Source organism: Stenella coeruleoalba (assembly GCF_951394435.1).
Source record: "Stenella coeruleoalba genome assembly, chromosome: 6".
Lineage (NCBI taxonomy): Eukaryota > Metazoa > Chordata > Mammalia > Artiodactyla > Delphinidae > Stenella > Stenella coeruleoalba.
In genome coordinates, this window is record NC_137151.1 from 12,603,242 (window position 1) to 12,621,559 (window position 18,318).

At 53.1% G+C, this 18,318-nt stretch overlaps 1 protein-coding gene across 1 annotated transcript in view; it reads right to left on the bottom strand.

Moving 5' to 3' along the window:
* Window positions 1–271: 271 nt before the first annotated feature.
* STEAP3 (STEAP3 metalloreductase) overlaps window positions 272–18,318 on the bottom strand; it is a 40,408-nt gene continuing 22,361 nt past the window's right edge. The window contains exons 3-5 of the mRNA XM_079924430.1: window positions 16,754–17,281; window positions 11,336–11,500; window positions 272–2,820 (exon numbers count right to left, since the gene is read on the bottom strand). Of these exons, the coding sequence (XP_079780556.1) occupies window positions 2,539–2,820; window positions 11,336–11,500; window positions 16,754–17,281 (975 nt within the window). The 3' untranslated portion in view covers window positions 272–2,538. The remainder of the gene's footprint in view (window positions 2,821–11,335; window positions 11,501–16,753; window positions 17,282–18,318) is intronic.

Here is an 18,318-nt window from a genome sequence, read left to right on the forward strand (position 1 = left end):
CCATATCCTTACTGGCCTTGTCTCTGCGGGTCTGCATGTCCCTTCCTCAGGTGAGCTCTAGCCCAGATCACTCTGTGCTCACTTTGCACGCTGCCTGACTCAGAGCAAACGCCGATCAGGAGGCTCACCAGGCCAACGAACGAATGAATGGGCGGGTGATCAGTGCAACAGAAATAAAAGCCTGAAACTCACGGGAAGTTAGGTGTTTATTTTCGCTGCTTCTCCGACAAGCTCTACAAGGTAAAAACAAAATACACAAACAGTTCCAGTAGCATAGATTTTAAATGTTCAACCTCAGACCATGGCATTTAGGGTTTCCAGAGCACTTTGGTTCAGGCACTTTTGTACCCAGAGGCACATAGAATGTCCCAGGCTGTAAGGGAGTGACTTGCTCTCATGGGGGTGCTGTTGCCAGCTGCCTGATGAGGTAGGGGACAGCAGCAGACACCAGGTCAAGGCCAAGCACACAGCCCACCCTGCCTCTCACGAGCTGATTGTCCAGTTTGGGGGTGGCCAGGTCCTCTGCTGCACCTGTCCCCGCCTGAGGAGCACCTGCGGCAGGGGGTGGGCGGGGAAGGGAAGGGAGCACATTAAACTTGGCTCTGTGTCAGCATCTTTGGTATAAGGAAACATCCTGGGCCTGGGGAGGGCCAGAGAAAAAGGGCAGCCAATACCGACCGGGCTTGATAATCCTTGGTGGGTCCCAGCTGCCCATGTTCTCCCTGCTTCCTTTCCAGCAAGCCTCTCTGAGGCCAAGGCTGCCACTCCATCAGGGCCCATCTGGGAGGCAAGCTTGTGCCGCTCAGCCTTTGAGCTGCAGATGGAACACATCTGCAGGAAGCAGGCAGCTTTGCCTGCATTGCCTCGCCTCCATCAGTCACTGGCCCAATGAGATATGCTTGCACTTGGCTCTTTTCCCTTTTCGCTAAAGGACCCTAATGCGCTTCACAGCCATGAGCTAGTGCAGTCTCTGTGGGGAGGCAGGAGCATCCTCTCCTGTGGCGCTCTTGGGTCAGCTTTTGCCAGCTGACTCTATTCCATCCTAAGATGCCCTCTGGCCCAGGAGACCTAAGAACATAAGCGTGACCAACACCCCCATCCTGGGTACGTCTCACTGATGTCCTCCATCAGGGCCGCACCCCTCTGTGTTCAAAGATGACACATCATCCTGATTCTGCCATGGGCTGGGGGCCCAGCCGAGAACAGCTGATTCTCTCTACAGGGGAAATAGAAAGAGTTTCAGTAGGAATCAGTGAGGGATGGCATGTGATTCAAGGATACACGTCCTGCAGCCTCTTGTGCTTTGGAGCAGCAGGGTTTCAGATTTGTGGCTTTGAAGGAAAAGACCCTTCCAGCTGTTTTGAAACATAACCCTGCATTAGGAGGAACTTGGAGCCAGTGTAGTTTTCAGGGTGCTTGGAAGGCAGGCTCTCTGCCCGGTAGCAGCAGAAGGTATTTGAAGAGGTCCCCAGTGTCCTTCCACAGGACCGGTTCAGTGAGGACAAACCATCCTTCAGCCCTCTGGATGGGGTCCCAAGAAGGGCGGGGCTGTCACGCTCAGCGCTCTGGGTCTTGTTTTCCCCTCCCCCTGAACCAACTTTTAAAGGGTCTGCTCTAGGCCTTCCTGGGAGACATTCAAACTAATGATTTACAAGGTGAGAAGGCACAGCGGTTTAAAGAACGGGCATCACCAACTTAAAGGAAGGAAAGAAATTACACTTTTTCTCAAGACAGGGTTCATTAGTGGTTCTGGCAAGGAGGTGACTTCAACACTCCCACAGGAGGATCAATTTGCAGCTGCCGTGGTGACTTCCGACTTTCAGGAAAACATCTCCCAGCTCCGGGAGAATTAGGGGGAGCACGCTCAGCTCCAATCCCTCCCCCTTCCGATCCCCCAACCTGGCAAAGGATGGACCTTCAGGTGGCACCCAGGACAGACACAGGCTCACCCCCAGTGCCCTCAATCCCGCCTGGCCTCCTGCTGCAGCCAAAGAAGGAGCTGCACCCGCTGCTCACTGGTGACTCGTCAGCCCTGTGCACCCAAATTGGGCTCCAGGCAGAGCTCCTGTCTGTCCTGCCACCTTGGAGCCCCAGTTCTGCAAAAGCCTTGGGAAAGTAGCAAAAAGGGGCAGGCGGGGAGGTGCACAAATGGATGGAAGCCACCAAAGTGCAAGCCTCTCACTGCCTTTTCTGTGCAAAAAGTCTGTGCATCTCTCTGTCAATGTCACAGTAGTGTGAGCTGCTGTTCTCCTAACATCTGACACTTGCTTTTAAATCTACAGGTTGAAATCTCAGGGACTCAACTTTTTAGCTAAGTAAGTATAATTGCAAATCCTGTTATATATATGAAATACATATGGACATACATCTCACACACAGGTGTGTCATTCTGAATATTACCACACACGTCCCAGGAATTCAGACCTCAACCCACCAATCCGTGTGTAATTCTGCTGTCCTGCATGATCAAGGCGAGAAGTCCTGAGAGACTCTGGGCACTGTCCTGCCTGTGTCTGGCAGGTGCCTGTGTCAGGCACCTCACACATGGCTTGTCTTCTGGGCCAGGGCGCAGTCCACTGGCAGCGTGAACTTGACGGCGCCATCCTTCTCCCAGCCCCTCCGGATCCTGGAGAGTCTGCGGCTGAAGCAGGGCAGGAGAAACAGGCCTTTGGCCAGGATGACAACACAGGGCACCAGCAGGGTTAGTGTGAAGGTGGGGGGCAGGTAGAACTTGTAGCGACTCTCCTCGAAGGCGCGGGTCCAGCCGTAGGTGAGCGTATGCAGGGTGCTCAGAACCAGGCCCACAAAGCCCAGAGTGGACTGCCGGAGAAAAGAAGGCTAGAATGAGGGCCAGGGTGAGGACGGACACAGCGATCCTACCAATGGCTCGTCTGCTTATCTGGCAGAGGGGAAGCAAGGAGGGCAGCTTTAGTGGGGCTCTGTGTTCAAATCCCAGCCCCGTCACTCACTCTCTGTGTGATCTTATTACTGTCTAAACTCTCTGAGCCTCAGTTTCCCCAAGAGAACAATGCTCATACGTCAAAGTATATAAGGACTCATTGATTCATAAGAATGCTATAAAATAACAATGCTTGGGGACTTCCCTGGTGGCGCAGTGGTTGAGAGTCCGCCTGCCAATGCAGGGGACACGGGTTCGAGCCCTGGTCCGGGAGGATCCCACATGCCACGGAGCAACTGAGCCTGTGTGCCACAGCTACTAAGCCCTCGTACCACAACTACTGAGCCCGCGCGTCTAGAGCCCGTGCTCCGCAACAAGAGAAGCCACCGCAATGAGAAGCCCCCGCACCGCAATGAAGCGTAGCCCCCGCTCGCCGCAACTAGAGAAAGCCCGCACGCAGCAACAAAGACCCAACGCAGCCAAAAATAAATAAATGTATTAAAAAACAGAAACAAAAAAACCCAATGCTTTTCTCCAAACTGTATTATTCATAACTCTGGTGGCTGCCAGAGGACTTAAGGTGGAATTAAATTTAAAGAAGTTTAAAAACATGTTACTCGTTTTGTGTATCTTTTCATGTGTGCAGAGTCATGTGTCTGCTAGCATATCAAAATCATAATTTCACAGATAATATTTGGCACAAGATACAGCCAGGTAAAAAGTGAGTGGATCTTAAGTTGGTTTAAAGATAAACACAAAGGGGCTTCCCTGGTGGCGCAGTGGTTGAGAGTCCGCCTGCCGATGCAGGGGACGCGGGTTCGTGCCCCGGTCTGGGAGGATCCCACATGCCGCGGAGCGGCTGGGACCGTGAGCCATGGCCGCTGAGCCTGCGCGTCCGGAGCCTGTGCTCCGCAGCGGGAGGGGCCACAACAGTGAGAGGCCCGAGTACTGCAAAAAATAAATAAATAAATAAATAAACACAAAGGAAAAATTTACTTGGCACATGGATTTGGCACCAATAGTGAAGGTGACTCACAAGGGCTTGCAGGCTAGTTGTCCTGACGCTGTATATCAAGCCCACAGCATCACAAAGATGCTTTCTGTGGGTGCCGGTCCCTCACCTCCTGCCCATGCTCTGAGCTATGAACACCCCAGGTACAAACCCCGCCAGGATTACTCTCCTGCCCGGAAGGAGATTAGTGATGCTGGGGAGATCAAGACCGTCACAGATCCAAATGGAAATGGTGCAAGCCGTTGAGCGGCAGAGCATCTTGCCCCTTGAGCCAGGTGTGGGCTTTTGTGGGTCACTTCCAGCCATGAGCAGCTCCTTGTCACCCCAAGTGCTATACAATCATGACTTTCTATGGGAAGTGTGATGTGAAAATAGCCAGGAAGTGATGATCTGTAACTCTAGCCTCTGGGAAGCTTTTGCACGTAGGGCTTCTTGCAAACTACAAATGATGCCTTCCGGATTCTACTGTTGGCGCTAGTCTCAACTGACACTGTGACCCTCAGCAAGTTGCTTAATTAGTCTCAGTGAGAAGGAAGTGATTACAAAAGTAAAGTCAGAATTGTAGGGAAAGTGCTGTATAGATGCAGCATTCTCCAGCCCCCAGACCCGGCAGGCGGTGGTGCAGAGCAGAGGGCAGCCAGGGTTAGGACTTCGTGGAGGGTCGAGAGGAGGGGCACAGGACACCGAGAGATTCCGGGCGGGAGAGACCTGTGTTTATTACACAAGGAATGAAGAGAGCAGTGACCCATCAGGCGATGAACACATCCGCATTTTCTCCAACGAGACACGGCAAGGGTTTAATTGAAACGTGGCAGCATGACGATGCCTCAGGGTGCTCTTTACGGGTTGGTTTTGAGCTTTCCACAGAGAAACTGTAATCAGGCCTCCTGGATTTCCTTCCAGCCCAGCTTGTCAGCATCAATCCAGGGGCTTGGCTGGGGGACACTGTCTTGTTTGCACTCCCCCCAGACACGGCTCTCAGTGGGTCTGATTCTGCTACCATGTCTCATTCTCACTCCTCCCTAGCATGAGGGTCGCTTTGCTGCTTACACCTTCTCCAGTATAAACACCAGGGTGGTGAACCTCAGTAAGTGGAAGAACGTGGTTCAGAAGAATTGTTTGTAATGCTTTTACTAAAAATAATAATGGCTATACAGACAAGTTCACAGACAGGTTCACAAGTATAACATTTTTGACCCTAAACAAAATGCTCGCTGGCAAAAGATCCCCAGTCTCTATCCTTCCTAGCCATCTCTGGTTCTCTTTGGCTTTGTGACCACTTAAGGATATGTTTATTACATCCTTAACAACTTCCTGGCTCAGCACAGCCTGTTGGGAAAGGCCATGGTTGGCTCCATGCTCCTATCCACGGCTACTTCACGTGTCATGTGCAAACGGTCAGCCCCCAAATGGAAGCCTCTTTGACTGTGAGTCACGTGTAACCAAATCCTTGTCACCTCCAGTCGTGTCTATCAAAATTCCAAATCTCGTAGCAACTTCTGAACTACACCAACTTTTTCTAAGTTCTGATCTATTGAAAATGAAGACTGGGGTTAAAAAAGTCCCCAGCATTGAGAAAATATTTGGGATTAATATCCAGACTGTATAGAGAACTCTTAAATTCAACAACGACAAAAACAAACAACCCAATTCAAAAATAGGCAAAGGACTTGAATAGAAATTTCTCCAAAGAAGATATATGAACGGCCAAGAAGCACATGGAGAGATGCTCAACATCGCTCATCGTTAGGGAAATGCAAATCAAAATCACTTCACACCCATTAGGATGGCTACTGTTAAGAAAACAAGTGTTGGCGCAGATGTGGAGAAATTAAAACCCTTATGCACTGCTAGTGGGGATGTAGAAGGGTGCCGCTACTATGGAAAATGGTAATGGAGGATCCTCAGTGAATTAAAAATACAATCACCGTGTGCTCCCGCAATCCCACTTCTGGCATACACCCCAAATAACTGAAAGCAGGGTCTTGAAGAGTTATTTATACACCCATGTCCACAGCAGCATTATTCATAATAGCTCAAATGTAGAAGCAACCCCAGTGTCCACTGACAGACAGATAAGCAAAATGTAGTATCTCTATACAATGGAATACTATTCAGCCTTAAATAAGAATAAACTTCTGTCACAGGCTACAGTATGGATGAACTTTGAGGACATCATGCTAAGTGAAGTAGGCCAGTCACAAGAAGACAAGTACTGGATAATTCCACTTATATAAGGTGCCTGTATGAGGTAGTAGAAATCACTGGCCCAGAATGTAGAATGGTAATTGCCAGAGGCTGGGAGAAGAGAGGAATGGGGAGTTAGTGTTTAACGGGGACAGAGTTTCAGTTCTGCAAGATGAAAAGAGCTCTGGAGATAGATGGTGGTGATGGTTGCACGACAAAGTGAATATACTTAATATTACTGAACCGCACACTTCAAAACGGTTAAGGTGATAACTTTTGTTATGTTACTTTACCACAATAAAAAAAAAATTGGGGAGCTTCCCTGGTGGCGCAGTGGTTGAGAGTCCGCCTGCCGATGCAGGGGATGTGGGCTCGTGCCCCGGTCCGGGAAGATCCCACGTGCCGCGGAGCGGCTGGGCCCGTGAGCCATGGCCACTGAGCCTGCGCGTCTGGAGCCTGTGCTCCGCAACGGGAGAGGCCACAACAGTGAGAGGCCCGCGTACCATAAAAAAATAAAAATTAAAAAAAATTGAGGGGAGGAAAGGCCCCAGCATTGACCATCAGGAATAAATCTTGAACTAGCCTGACAACCACCTTGTTATTCCCCCACCAGCTTCCAAGTCCCAAACTGTTGCTCCCCTCACTCAGGTGAATTTACTGGGCTTTGCTGAGATGGCTGGGACGTGCCTTTTTACCCCTGAGAGTATAGCGGCCTGAGGCGTGGTTTTCAAATCTGGCTACGTGGTAAAATCATCTGGGGAGCATGGGGAAAATCTTAATGCCCAGGCCCCGGTCCCAGAAAATCGGATTAAATTGGATAGCGGTGGAGCTCAGGCATGGTAGCTTCTATAAGCTCAGAGATGATGCTGACATGCAGACAGGACTAAGAACCACTAATTTAGGAGACTCTTATCACCTGAGCCCTTCTAACTTCAGGTTGAGAAGTCTTCAGGGTCCCTCTGCCCAGGCTATTTGACTGGGGTGGACCCGGTCCTTTCTGTTCCTTAGACAAAGACCCATTGAGGGCCTGAATGGGCTCACACTCTGCATCGTGAAGCTCTCCCAGATGCTGCAGCAGTGAGAAGCCACCCAGGCCTGGGAACTGAGTCCTGGTGGCCCCAGAAAGGCCTTAGCACCTCCCTCAGTGACCTGCCCTGGGGCTCCAGTGTTTGGCCCATGTTCACCACTGTCCCCTGCCCTAATCTGGAGAGCGATGGACTGTGCTGGGCAAACAAGACCTGCCCTGGGAGAGTATGAAGACCTTCTCCTGCCCATATATCTGCTTCCCTTTGCCATCCAGAATCCCGTGTGATTCCAGATGGCAGGAGGCCCCAAAGACCAGCCAGTAACAAAGGGCCTTCTGACTTTCCAATCCCAATGGGAAGCCTGGGTGATTCCAGCAAGTTTGTTTCCCTAAAACTCTCTCTCCTTGGGAACAATTTTTAAAATCCCATAACAGTCAAAGGAAGCCAAAAGAAAGGGAGGCATCCTCACGGGGCAATTCATAACGCCCACAACAAGCTAGGGCCATTTTTATTATATGTAAGCTTGTTAGCAAAACAGAGACAGCCAGGTTGTTGTTGGCCGCTGGTGGTGATCCATTACCGTGGCGGGAAGGGGCTTTGGACAATTGCTCACAAAGCTGGAGTCAGCACAGGGCTCTGTTATTATCTCAGGCAGGTGGCAGGAGTGGGCAAGGCCCCAGGAAGCTCCTCTAACGATGGGGCAGAACCGAAGGTGCTAAGAGCCGAACACTGATTTCTCTGTCCAGGGGAGCTGCACCGACCCGGGTATTTGGCAACCTAAGAATGTTTAACTGGCTTAATTAGGAGCAGTTAGCACAGCCGAAAGCAAACCAAAACAGTAGGAACAAAAACACCCAGACAAACAAAACCCCAAATTAAAAACTTCGAAAACAGCCTCAGGAACAAAAGGATACACGCAAGCACAAGTCACGGCTGTGGAATCCACACCCTGTTTTGATGGCTTTCTAGCTCAATAAATCATTACAGACCCAGGGGTCAGGCCAGGCCCACTGAGAACCACGGTGTCTCCACAGCCACTTTCTAAGTACTGGTGACCTGTCGCAGTCATTCGTGGCTGGGAAAGGAAATGGGGTCCAGGTAGCTCCTTGTTCTAAAGCAGCGCTCACCTTACAGGAGAAGGTTGCAGCTCACCTCAAAACCTGTACAGCCACTATTGGGTGCATGTATACATGTCATCAGCACAAATCCTCCCAACGACTACAGGAGGTGGATACAGACAGGTCAGGATGCAGATGCTTGGAGACGCTAGGAACTGTCTAGTGGTGCAGGGCTGGTAAGTGGTGGTCTTGGGACTGAAACCCAGGTCTGCTGGCTCCACAGCCTGCGTCCCCCACCCCAGAGATTGTCACCTACTGCATCACATGCACTTAAGTCACCCAAGGAGCCTATAAAAATAGACTCCAGAGCCGACCCCGGGCATCTGAGTCCACAGGTCAAGGGTATCTGCATTTCTCCAAGAGCTCCGTGACTTCAAACTTTTCGATGGCGGCTCCCATTAAGAATCACATTTTCATTACTGCCCAGTACACAGTGAAGTATGCCCACATATGTAATATAACTACTGAATTGATACAACTGAAAAAATGTCTGTGCTTAGAACATGTAAAGAACTCTGACATTTTTGGAGACATTCTACTCTATTTCATGTTTGAAAAGCTTGTTGTGGGCTTCCCTGGTGGCGCAGTGGTTGAGAGTCTGCCTGCCGATGCAGGGGACACGGGTTCGTGCCCCGGTCTGGGAAGACCCCACATACCGCGGAGCGGCTGGGCCCGTGAGCCATGGCTGCTGAGCCTGCGCGTCCCGAGCCTGTGCTCCGCAACGGGAGAGGCCACAACAGTGAGAGGCCCGCGTATCGCAAAAAAAAAAAAAAAAAAAAGCTTGTTGTGGTCCACAAAAATTGATTTCATAACCCACCAACAAGTGTCAACTGCAGTTTGCAAACACTGCCCCGGACCATTCTGCGGCTCTGGGTGGGAGTCTCTTGCCTGTCTCTTGCTGCCTCCTACTGACTCAGAAATGGGTGGCTTAGTCAGAGATCATGGAAATGTGGCTACATGCCCCAAGAATCACAGCAAATTACTTTGTATGTTTCTTTTACACGTAATCTTGCACAGTGGCTCACAACACATCTGTAGGGAACTAACTCCATTTTACAAGAGCGTAAAGTGAGGCTCGGGGAGCGCACGTGATCTGCTAATGGTTACAGAGCTGGGATGTGCCGGTTCCTCCTCTGTATCAGCACTCCAGGGAGATAGAGCATTTGTGGACAGAATGTGGGCATTTGATTTCCTTATGTAAACCCCTGTCTTTCTACCCATCTCTCGGCTTTCCACATCCCTCTTCTTGCAGCAGCATAAGGACTTTCCTATTTGTATTTCGACTCCTCAGTATGTAAAGTAGAACAGCTGCTGAATCCCAGTCAGCTTTTGCTAACAAAACCAAATTCTCCGGCTTTCTCTGGCAGCTGGAGCTGGAGCTTGTAATCTACAGCTGCTTAAGGGAGCAACTTTCCGGTGAGCGGAGCGAACTGCAGTCTGTTTTAGTTGTGGATAAACTATGCACCCCAGCATACTCCAGGCAGGAACACGAAAATCCCAGATTTGGGTGTGCGACACGTGAGGATTAGTGGCCGATAAATAAAATTCTTTCTTCCCCCTTTTGCCGGCATGTGTCAGGCCTGAGCACACCTCCAGAGACCTTCCGAGATGAGCAGAGCCAGTGAGATTCAGAAACAGACACACTTAAAAAAAACCCCCCAAACCCACAACTCTGTTTGTTCTAGGGTACGCATGCATCCCCAATGAGGGATAATTAATTGGATTACATAAGAGCACTGCCCTGTTGGTGTCCCTCTTGGAATCCCGTCCTGTGTCCTTGCTGCACAGAGAAGATATGGGACAGATTTTTTGTTGACGTCGGGGATGGGTGTGATATCTGTTCCCTGCCCTGATACCATATGGATGGCAGAACCATCAGTCAGCACCCATCAATGGAGGGGACGAGTTAATCCGCCAGCACCTGGGGGCTGAGCACGTGCTGTGTGTGGAGAACAGTGGGAGATGCCAAAGGAATGTAAAAAACGTCCCTGCCCCAGTGGTCCTTATAATTAAAGCGTGGCTATACCTGTCTCGTTCCCTCTTGCATCCCAGGTCTAGCATGACGCTGGGCATGCAGTATGTGTTCAATAAACACTGAGTGAATAAATGCATAAAGAACCTTTGCCACTAGTAGCATCTTCCAAAGTGTGTTCTGTGGAGTGTAGACAGTGAAAGAAAAATGGGGGTGGGGGGGAGGACGCCAATACCGAAATAAGTCTGCTTAACAAGGTTTGCTTGCTGTAGACAGTACTTGATGTGCCAAAGTGCATTGTGACTCGCTGAGCGGGAAGCAAATCTTTTCCCAGATTTATTTTATTTATTTTATTTTTTATTTTTTGCGGTGCGCGGGCCTCTCACTGTTGTGGCCTCTCCCGTTGCGGAGCACAGGCTCCGGACGCGCAGGCTCAGCAGCCATGGCTCACGGGCCCAGCCGCTCCGCGGCATGTGGGATCTTCCCAGACCAGGGCACGAACCCGTGTCCCCTGCATCGGCAGGCGGACTCCCAACCACTGCGCCACCAGGGAAGCCCTCCCAGATTTATTTGACTCTATGTGTCCTTTTTAATATGAATGGTGTCCTTTGGGAAATGCTGTATTTTATTTCCTATAAACTGAAGGCCCTAATCTCACCTCCCATCCACCCTGCATGAATCCAGAGGTTAAAGGAAACAACAGGGCCGGGTTCAGCGGAGGGTGCTGGCTGGGCAGTTCGGCTCATCCAAGGGCTCACTGACGGCCCAGACAGATCAGCGACACGTCCAGGGACTACGTATTATGGGATTTGTTTGGGAAGCCCAAGAATTGTAGATACTGAGAATGTGTAGTCCAGGGTTCAGCATTCTGCTGTCTGAATTTTACACATGCCTAAATCTGGCATCTCCCGGTGTCACGAGGATGAGCTCGTCCCAGGCAGCCCCTTTACCAGGAGACGTGGGTGAGCCTGCCAGGCGTGGGGAGGCGCGGGCACCTGACTGGGCGGTTCTGTTGCACAGATTACGAAAGCCCAGGTGGCGCGTGGGTGGGAAGGTGCTTGCACGGGAGAGGCAGGGCCAGGGCCACGCCGAGGCTCACCAGCAGAGACAGAACTACTTTACCTGAACAAAGCTGAACTCCCTCCAGTTGAGTGAGTTTGCGATGGATGGCAGTGAGGTGACAGCCAGCAGGGACAGCGTGCCGAGGGCGAGCACTCCCAGGGACAGGTAGATCTCCATCCGCCAGACTTCCTCCTCGATCCAGAGGTGACTTTTATTGGTCAAGACCTGGTGTGGATGGAAAGGAAACCATGAACACTGTGGCCAAGGTCGATGCCCTGGGATTTGGGCGAGCAAGGAATTTAGGACGGGAAAAACGCAGTAACGACCAACGTTCCCAATTTCCACTCCGTGTAACATGTGTCTGCCTCTGGTTTAAGCGCTTCTCAGGTATCAGCTCACCTGAGCCTTACAGCAACCCCGTGAGGCAGAGGTCACTGTTGTCCCCATTTTCCAGATGAGGGAAATGAGGCACAGAGATCCAGTAACCTTTCCACGGTCACACACAGCTTAGGAGATGGCAGAGCTGAGATCAGGACCCAGGCAGCTGGCTCGGAAGACAAGGCTCCTCCCTCCCCACGGCTTTCACAAATCAGTCTGGGGCCAGTCGATCAGAACAGTCACGATCCAAGCGTAAGGAGCCAGAGAATTTGACAAGACATAGAGAACCTTCAAATATGACCATCTCACAAGGTTTTCTGGTGCCCAAATCCCCAGCAGGGAGGAGGCGCTCTCTTAACTCAGAATCCCTTCCGCCAGACAGGCTGCTGCCTCTGCTACCTTCAGCCTGTCTCACCCTGGATCCTTGGTCCCCCAAGCTGCCCCTGTCACTGGCTCATATTCCAGACACACATACGCCAAACCCCTCAACATTTCCTAACGAGCCCCCAGCTCCCATCTTCCCACCCAGCTCCCCATTTCTGTCTGAGGAATGTAGCTTTGAGTCAACCACTGCCAGGCAACAGAGGCCGACAGCCATTCGCCAAGCAGGCCCATGAGCACTTACGAAGCACCCAGCACACAGTAGGGGCTTCATAAGCACCTACTGTGTGCCAGGCCCTGGGCTGCAGAGAGCAAAGATACCTGCCCTCCCAGAGTTCTGGAATCCCCCAGTGAGCCCCAGGCACGCACCAATGGGGGAGTCCCTGCAGGCCCAGAGGTTTCCACCCCCTCCCTCTCCACTCAGAGACCCCTTGCACCTCAGCCCCACCTTTCCCCCACAGCCTGGCCAACGCTCACTCGTACCGTGCACACGAGGAAGAGCTTTTATCAAGATCCTTCTGTCAGAACCATCATTTCCGAACTAGACCACATTGCAGAGTTCCTGGACGTCAAGATGTTTTCTGAGAAACACCAGGAAACGCTGCTGCTTCAGTTCTACCCACACAACAAGGAACAGCATTTCCATTAGGATACATGACTAGGCTTTAGTAAGGAGGTCTCTGCTTTGCAAAACAGAGTGACTCATACAGGTTTTTGAGAAACTATTTCAGCAGGAAAAAAATAACCCAAGTGCAGTTAGAAGGTAAAATATTAAAAATGAATCTAGTGGTCTGAGCAAAAATGGTTGAAAAGCTTATGAGAGAACGTTGAAAGGAACTGAGAAAATGCCATCCACTGGGTACTTTTCCTGCAGTTTGAGAGAAACGAGGGCCTCTGTTCTATTTCAGGGCAGGCTGGCTCTCCCTGGTGCCTTTAAGCCACAAAAGGACCAGGAGTCTCACCCTGACCTTGAGTCCTGTGAGACTCTGGGCAGCTCCATCTCTGGGCCTCCGCTTCTCCACTGACAGAGCTGGAAGAGGTCACGTCTAAAATCCTGTGATTTTGCTGTGTGCCAAGCAAATGTCAGCACTAACGAGAAAGGCGGGGCCGACGGTACCCTGCAGGGGGCAGGGGGGTCTCCCAGGTAACTGAGCCCAGAGAAGGCTAACTCTTACCTTCCCTGCACTAACGACGGCCGCTCAGTGGGTCATCCCCGAGTTGTAAGTTGTTTGTCCTTCAAATATACTTCATTAGTCGCTCCCTTCTGCATTTTGGTAAGATCAGGAAGTTAATGTCCCAAGTCAGAGCTTGGACGATTACACACACCACATCTGCTTGCAAAATGTCTTGTCTTTTCCTCTAATATTTCCACTCAGCCGCGACACTGGGAAGGGGTGGGATGAGGTACCTGCATAAGCGTCTGGCTCCCGACCACCTTCGGTAGCCTGTGGGAGTCTCACCCCACTGACTGAACTACAGTGCTGTTCTCAGGGCTCCCCAGCGACCGGCGTCACAGACGGCAAACTGGGACGTGGGAGAAACAGCTCTCCACTCCCCTACTGATGCTCTCATGTTCAGAGCTAATCAAGCCGGCTGCCTCGAGCACGACCAGGACAGCGCTCGTCAACAAGAGATGGAACGCTGCCATCCCCGTTTGGGGTTTCCTTTCCCTGTAGGTTGCAAGCTCGAAGCTGAAGGGCCCAAGGGCAGGAGGCTCAGACGTGAGATTTAGACGGTTCTCTCCGACAGCCTGGACTAGATTTGGGGTGACAGGGCGGAGAACACAGTGTGTGGGTAAAACACTTTCTTTGATCCTTATTTGATTTCGGATTTTGATCTTGACATGCGTTCTAAGGCACCATTGATGTACTTTTTGGCCGCCCACCCCTCTTCTGGGCTGCTCTGCTCTGTTAATCCCTCCCCCCCATTTCCACGCCCCTCCCTGACAAGCCGCATCAGCCCTGGCTCTGCCCTCCAGAACTCTGCAGAACAAGGTTCAGCCCCTTTGCCTGACAGGCCTTGCTGTGTGTCTCTGATCCCGTCCTGTGGGAGCGATGGTTGCCTGGCAACCTCCACGGGGGCCTGCAGCCTTACAGGGCTTTGGAACTCAGGGAAAATTACCTCACACGGGCCTCAATGTGCCCTGGTATTTGCATCACGGCAAAACGATATTAACGTAATATCAAGGAGAGCCTTGACAGGGTGGAGAATTTGGAGAATGGCAGTCAGAGGGTGGGCACGGGGAGGAGAGGGCAGGAGTTTTGCCTTGTGCTCTAATGGGGAAGGGGCGTTACCTTCTTCCCCATCCACTGCCTGAAACACCCCCCACCTCCTGGGCAGCAAACATTGCTCCACTCTCCGAGGAGCCACGCAGAGCTTCCTGCCCAGCAGGCTGACTCTTCTTAGGAGTAAGAAAATATCATGAAAGAGCATCAAAAAACATTAGCACTGGGTGAGACCTCCATCTACACCAGGGCCCTGAGGACCAAAGAGGGGTTGTGACTTGCTTATTAAGGTCAAGCTCTTTGTTCCAGTCAGTGATGCTGGAGGACAAGAGTCTAGGGCTCTGGCCTGCAGGCCTCCACGCCACCCCACGCCAGCTGAGGTGAGGGACGAGACTGTCTGATTTCATCCCGTGGCCTCAGGGCCCGGTAGAGTAGAACTCAGAGAATGAATGAGTTCCGGGATCATTCATTCAACTGTTAATTTGGACTTGTTTTCCCCGTAGAAAGCAGTACGGGCATGAACACGGATTTGGAGGAGATTGGCTGGACCTGGATCCCAGCTCAGCCACTTACTGGCTGAGTGACTTTGACCAAGTTACTTAACCTCTCTGTGCCTCAGTTTTATCATCTGTAAAATAAGGTAGTACAGCACCTGCCTTATAGGGATAAGAGTTCAATGAATTCACACTGGGTATGTAAAGCTCTTAGATGGTACCTGGAACACACTAAGCGCTTTTTAAGCGTTAGTGACTATTATTTTTTCCCTTCCTCTCTCATTTCCAGCAGGTGTCTTGCTGCTTTGCCTGAAGTCTGGGGTTCCTCCTTTCTCTTATGAAAGCCCAAGCCTACAGATGGAATGGTGCCAGGTGTCCGTGGGCGGGGAATGACAAGGGCATTTGAGGAGCTGCCAGCAAGGAAGCAGGAACTAGAGTGAACAGGGACTGAGGTCTGTGATTCCCAGGAAGTGGCCCAGCCTTGCCTCCTGGCTCTGCTCTGGGAAGTGGTCAGGCCTCCGAGGGGATGGCCGCATGGTGGGGGCACCTGGGGAGGGCCCAGCCTCAGTAAGATCCCTGCTTCCCAAGCAAGAACAAAACGGCAGCTGGAACCAGGGGTAGAAGAGAAGTGTCTCATTGGGCGGCTGAGTGTCCTGGAGTGGGTAGGACCCTCGCACCAGGCCAGAGGCTGAGGGCTAGAGGTGGAATTAGCAGGTCGGGGAAAATAAAGGCAGGGTTGCTTGCAGACCTGAGCTTGGGACTCAGAATCAGGCCCCGTGAGCTTGTGAACCCGGAGGAAGCATCTGGGGGGACTATTTCTGTGGGTACAGGTGCCAGGGGCTGCTGCCTGCGATACCACCTGGCTTGACCCGAAGGCCCTCCATTCCCAGGAATCCCGCTGGCAAAAGAGCACCCTACGGCTTTCCTAAATGAATAATTACTGTGCCCTTCCACCCCCTCAAAATACACATGCTGGGCTTCCCTGGTGGCGCAGCGGTTGAGAGTCCGCCTGCCGATCCAGGGGACGCAGGTTCGTGCCCCGGTCCGGGAAGATCCCACATGCCGCGGAGCGGCTGGGCCCGTGAGCCATGGCCGCTGAGCCTGCGCGTCCGGAGCCTGTGCTCCGCAACGGGAGAGGCCACAACAGTGAGAGGCCCGCGTACCGCAAAAAAACCAAAAAACCCACATGCTCCTGCAGCCTTTCCCGTCTCAGGGGATGGCAACTCCATCCCTCCAGGTGCTCAGGCTGAAAACCCAGAGTCGTCCTCCACCACCTCATGAACCCCATGTCTATTACAGCAGTTCTGTGTACCCTGGCTTCAGAATACGCCTTCAACACCTTCTTGTCTCTCTGCTGCTCCCAGCCCACTCCAAGCCTCCGTGGCCTCTCATCTGGGTTCCTGCACTGCCTCCTAACTGGTTTCCCAGCATGTGCGTTTGATCTTTGATTGTCTGTTCTCCATCTAGCAGCAGAGTGAGCCAGTTAAAACCCCAGACGGCGCATCACTCCTCTACTCAAAACCTTTGCTCGGCTTCAAGTCTAAGGCCCAAGCCCTTCCTCAGCCTTTAAGGCTTCTCTGGTGTGGCTTCCGCCTCCCAGGCCCCGCCCACCACCCCGTCCCCTGGCTCCACCAAGAGGGCCTCCTTGCCGATCCTCAAAGGTGCCAGACAGCTCCTGTCCTCCTGTCCTTCCGACCTGGGCTCACATGTCCCCCGCTCAGCCAGGCCTCCCTCACCACCCTTTAATACTGCACCCCCCACCCCCCGCTTGATCTTCCTCCTTAGCACTTCGCTACCTTCTACGTACCCTCTGTAACTCACAGCTGCACTTAAGTCTCCCTGGCTTGGGGGCAGAGCGCTTTTCACGTTCTGTTCGCTGATACGCCAAACCTCGGACAGCAGGATGTGGGCGTGATCCAGTCCGGGCAGGATCGGCAGGTGACAACTGGCGGGCTGCACCCACGGGCGCCCCCACCCCGGCGCTGTGATTGGCACCGTACCTGCTTGACGGCCTGGTTGACCAGCTCGTAGCGGTGGGAGCGGCGCAGCGGCAGGCAGAAGCTGTAGAGCGCGTGCAGGGCGGCGCAGAAGAAGCTGAGCAGCCCCATCTGCTTGCGGTGCTGCAGCCAGTGGTCCAGCCAGTCGGGGAAGCGGCGGTACTTGGTGCCGCGGCGCAGCTGCAGGGCCGCCGCCACCACGCCGGGCAGGTACACCAGCGACAGCAGCACATAGGCCACGCAGGGCAGCGTCGTGTTGACCACGGACACGGGCAGCTGGTAGAACTTGTTCTTGCCCTCCTGCAGGTAGGGCTGCAGCACATCCCGGATGAAGTTGTAGGTGTAGAAGAAGACGAAGAGCCCCAGGGCCAGGAGAGCAGGCACCTTCCAGCCTGGGAGGAGGCGCAGGGGCATGGCCTCCACCTCCCGGGCCGAGGCCAGGGACCCCATGTCCACGGGGGTGAAGCCCATGGCCTGCGCCAGCTCCAAGACGGCGCGTTTGGCTTCTGGCTGGTCACTGCAGATGGGCACCTGCGGGGAGGAAGGTGGGGGGGGGTCAGGTGGGGTCCCCGGAGGGTTGAGCGGGGCCTCGGAGAGCATCTTGGCCAAGCTCCTCACGGAGCAGGTGAGGAAACTGAGGCTCAGCGATCTGCCAGGTAAGGGTACGGCTGGAGCACAAGGAGGCCCTGAATCCCGGCCCGGGGCCTTTCCTCGGCTCCCTGTGGGCTCCTAGTCTCTGGCCCAGCAATGCCCGCTTCTCGAGGAAAACAGCCAATGCTCACCCAACAGTGAGCATCTCGCCCAGTTCACTGCCATCAGCATCCACAAGCAAAACGCCCATCTGGCGGCCCCCAGGGGCCCTTGGAGTAGGTGCCTCAAAGGACTGCGGCCTGCCCTGGGGGTCGTTCAGCACCTGGGCTTTGCATATGGCCCAGAAAGTGCAGCTGTGGCTGCAGCTCCGTCCCTCAGTCCAGAAGTGTCCCCTCTGACCATGTCCTCTGGCCCCTCACAGCCCTCAGCCACCACACAAGGCCTTCCACAAGCCAGCCCCAGCCTCGTAGCCCACTGCTCCCCTCCCCGCGCCCCAACGCAGGCCCACGGGTGTCCTCTGACCCCTGAACACTCCACGGGTCTTCCTGACACCGCTGTGGTCAGGCGGTCTACCAACACTGACTCCGCACCCGCTGTGTGCCAGGCGTTACACGTGTGAACCCTCCGCCTCGTCACAAGCCTGCAAGTAGGTCCTATTGTCGCCATGTGGGAACATCGTTTGGGAACACTGTTCCCCACCTCTGTGCCTCTGTGGGTTGTCCCCTCAGCTTGGAACGCCCTTCATGTTCCCTGTGCCTGACAACTTAAGGTAGGGCAAAGGCCAAGGCTGATCTCAAAGTCTTCCCCAGCCAGCCTCTAGCTCTGCTCCCTCCCAGGCCCTGCTACCCTACACTCCCCCACTGTTCTTGCCTGTCCAAATGTAGGAGTCCCAAGATGCAGGCTGCATGGAGGGCCCTCCAGTCACGGGTGGCTGGGTACCTGTGGGCTCCCCACAGCCTGGCATGGAGCTGGGCAGA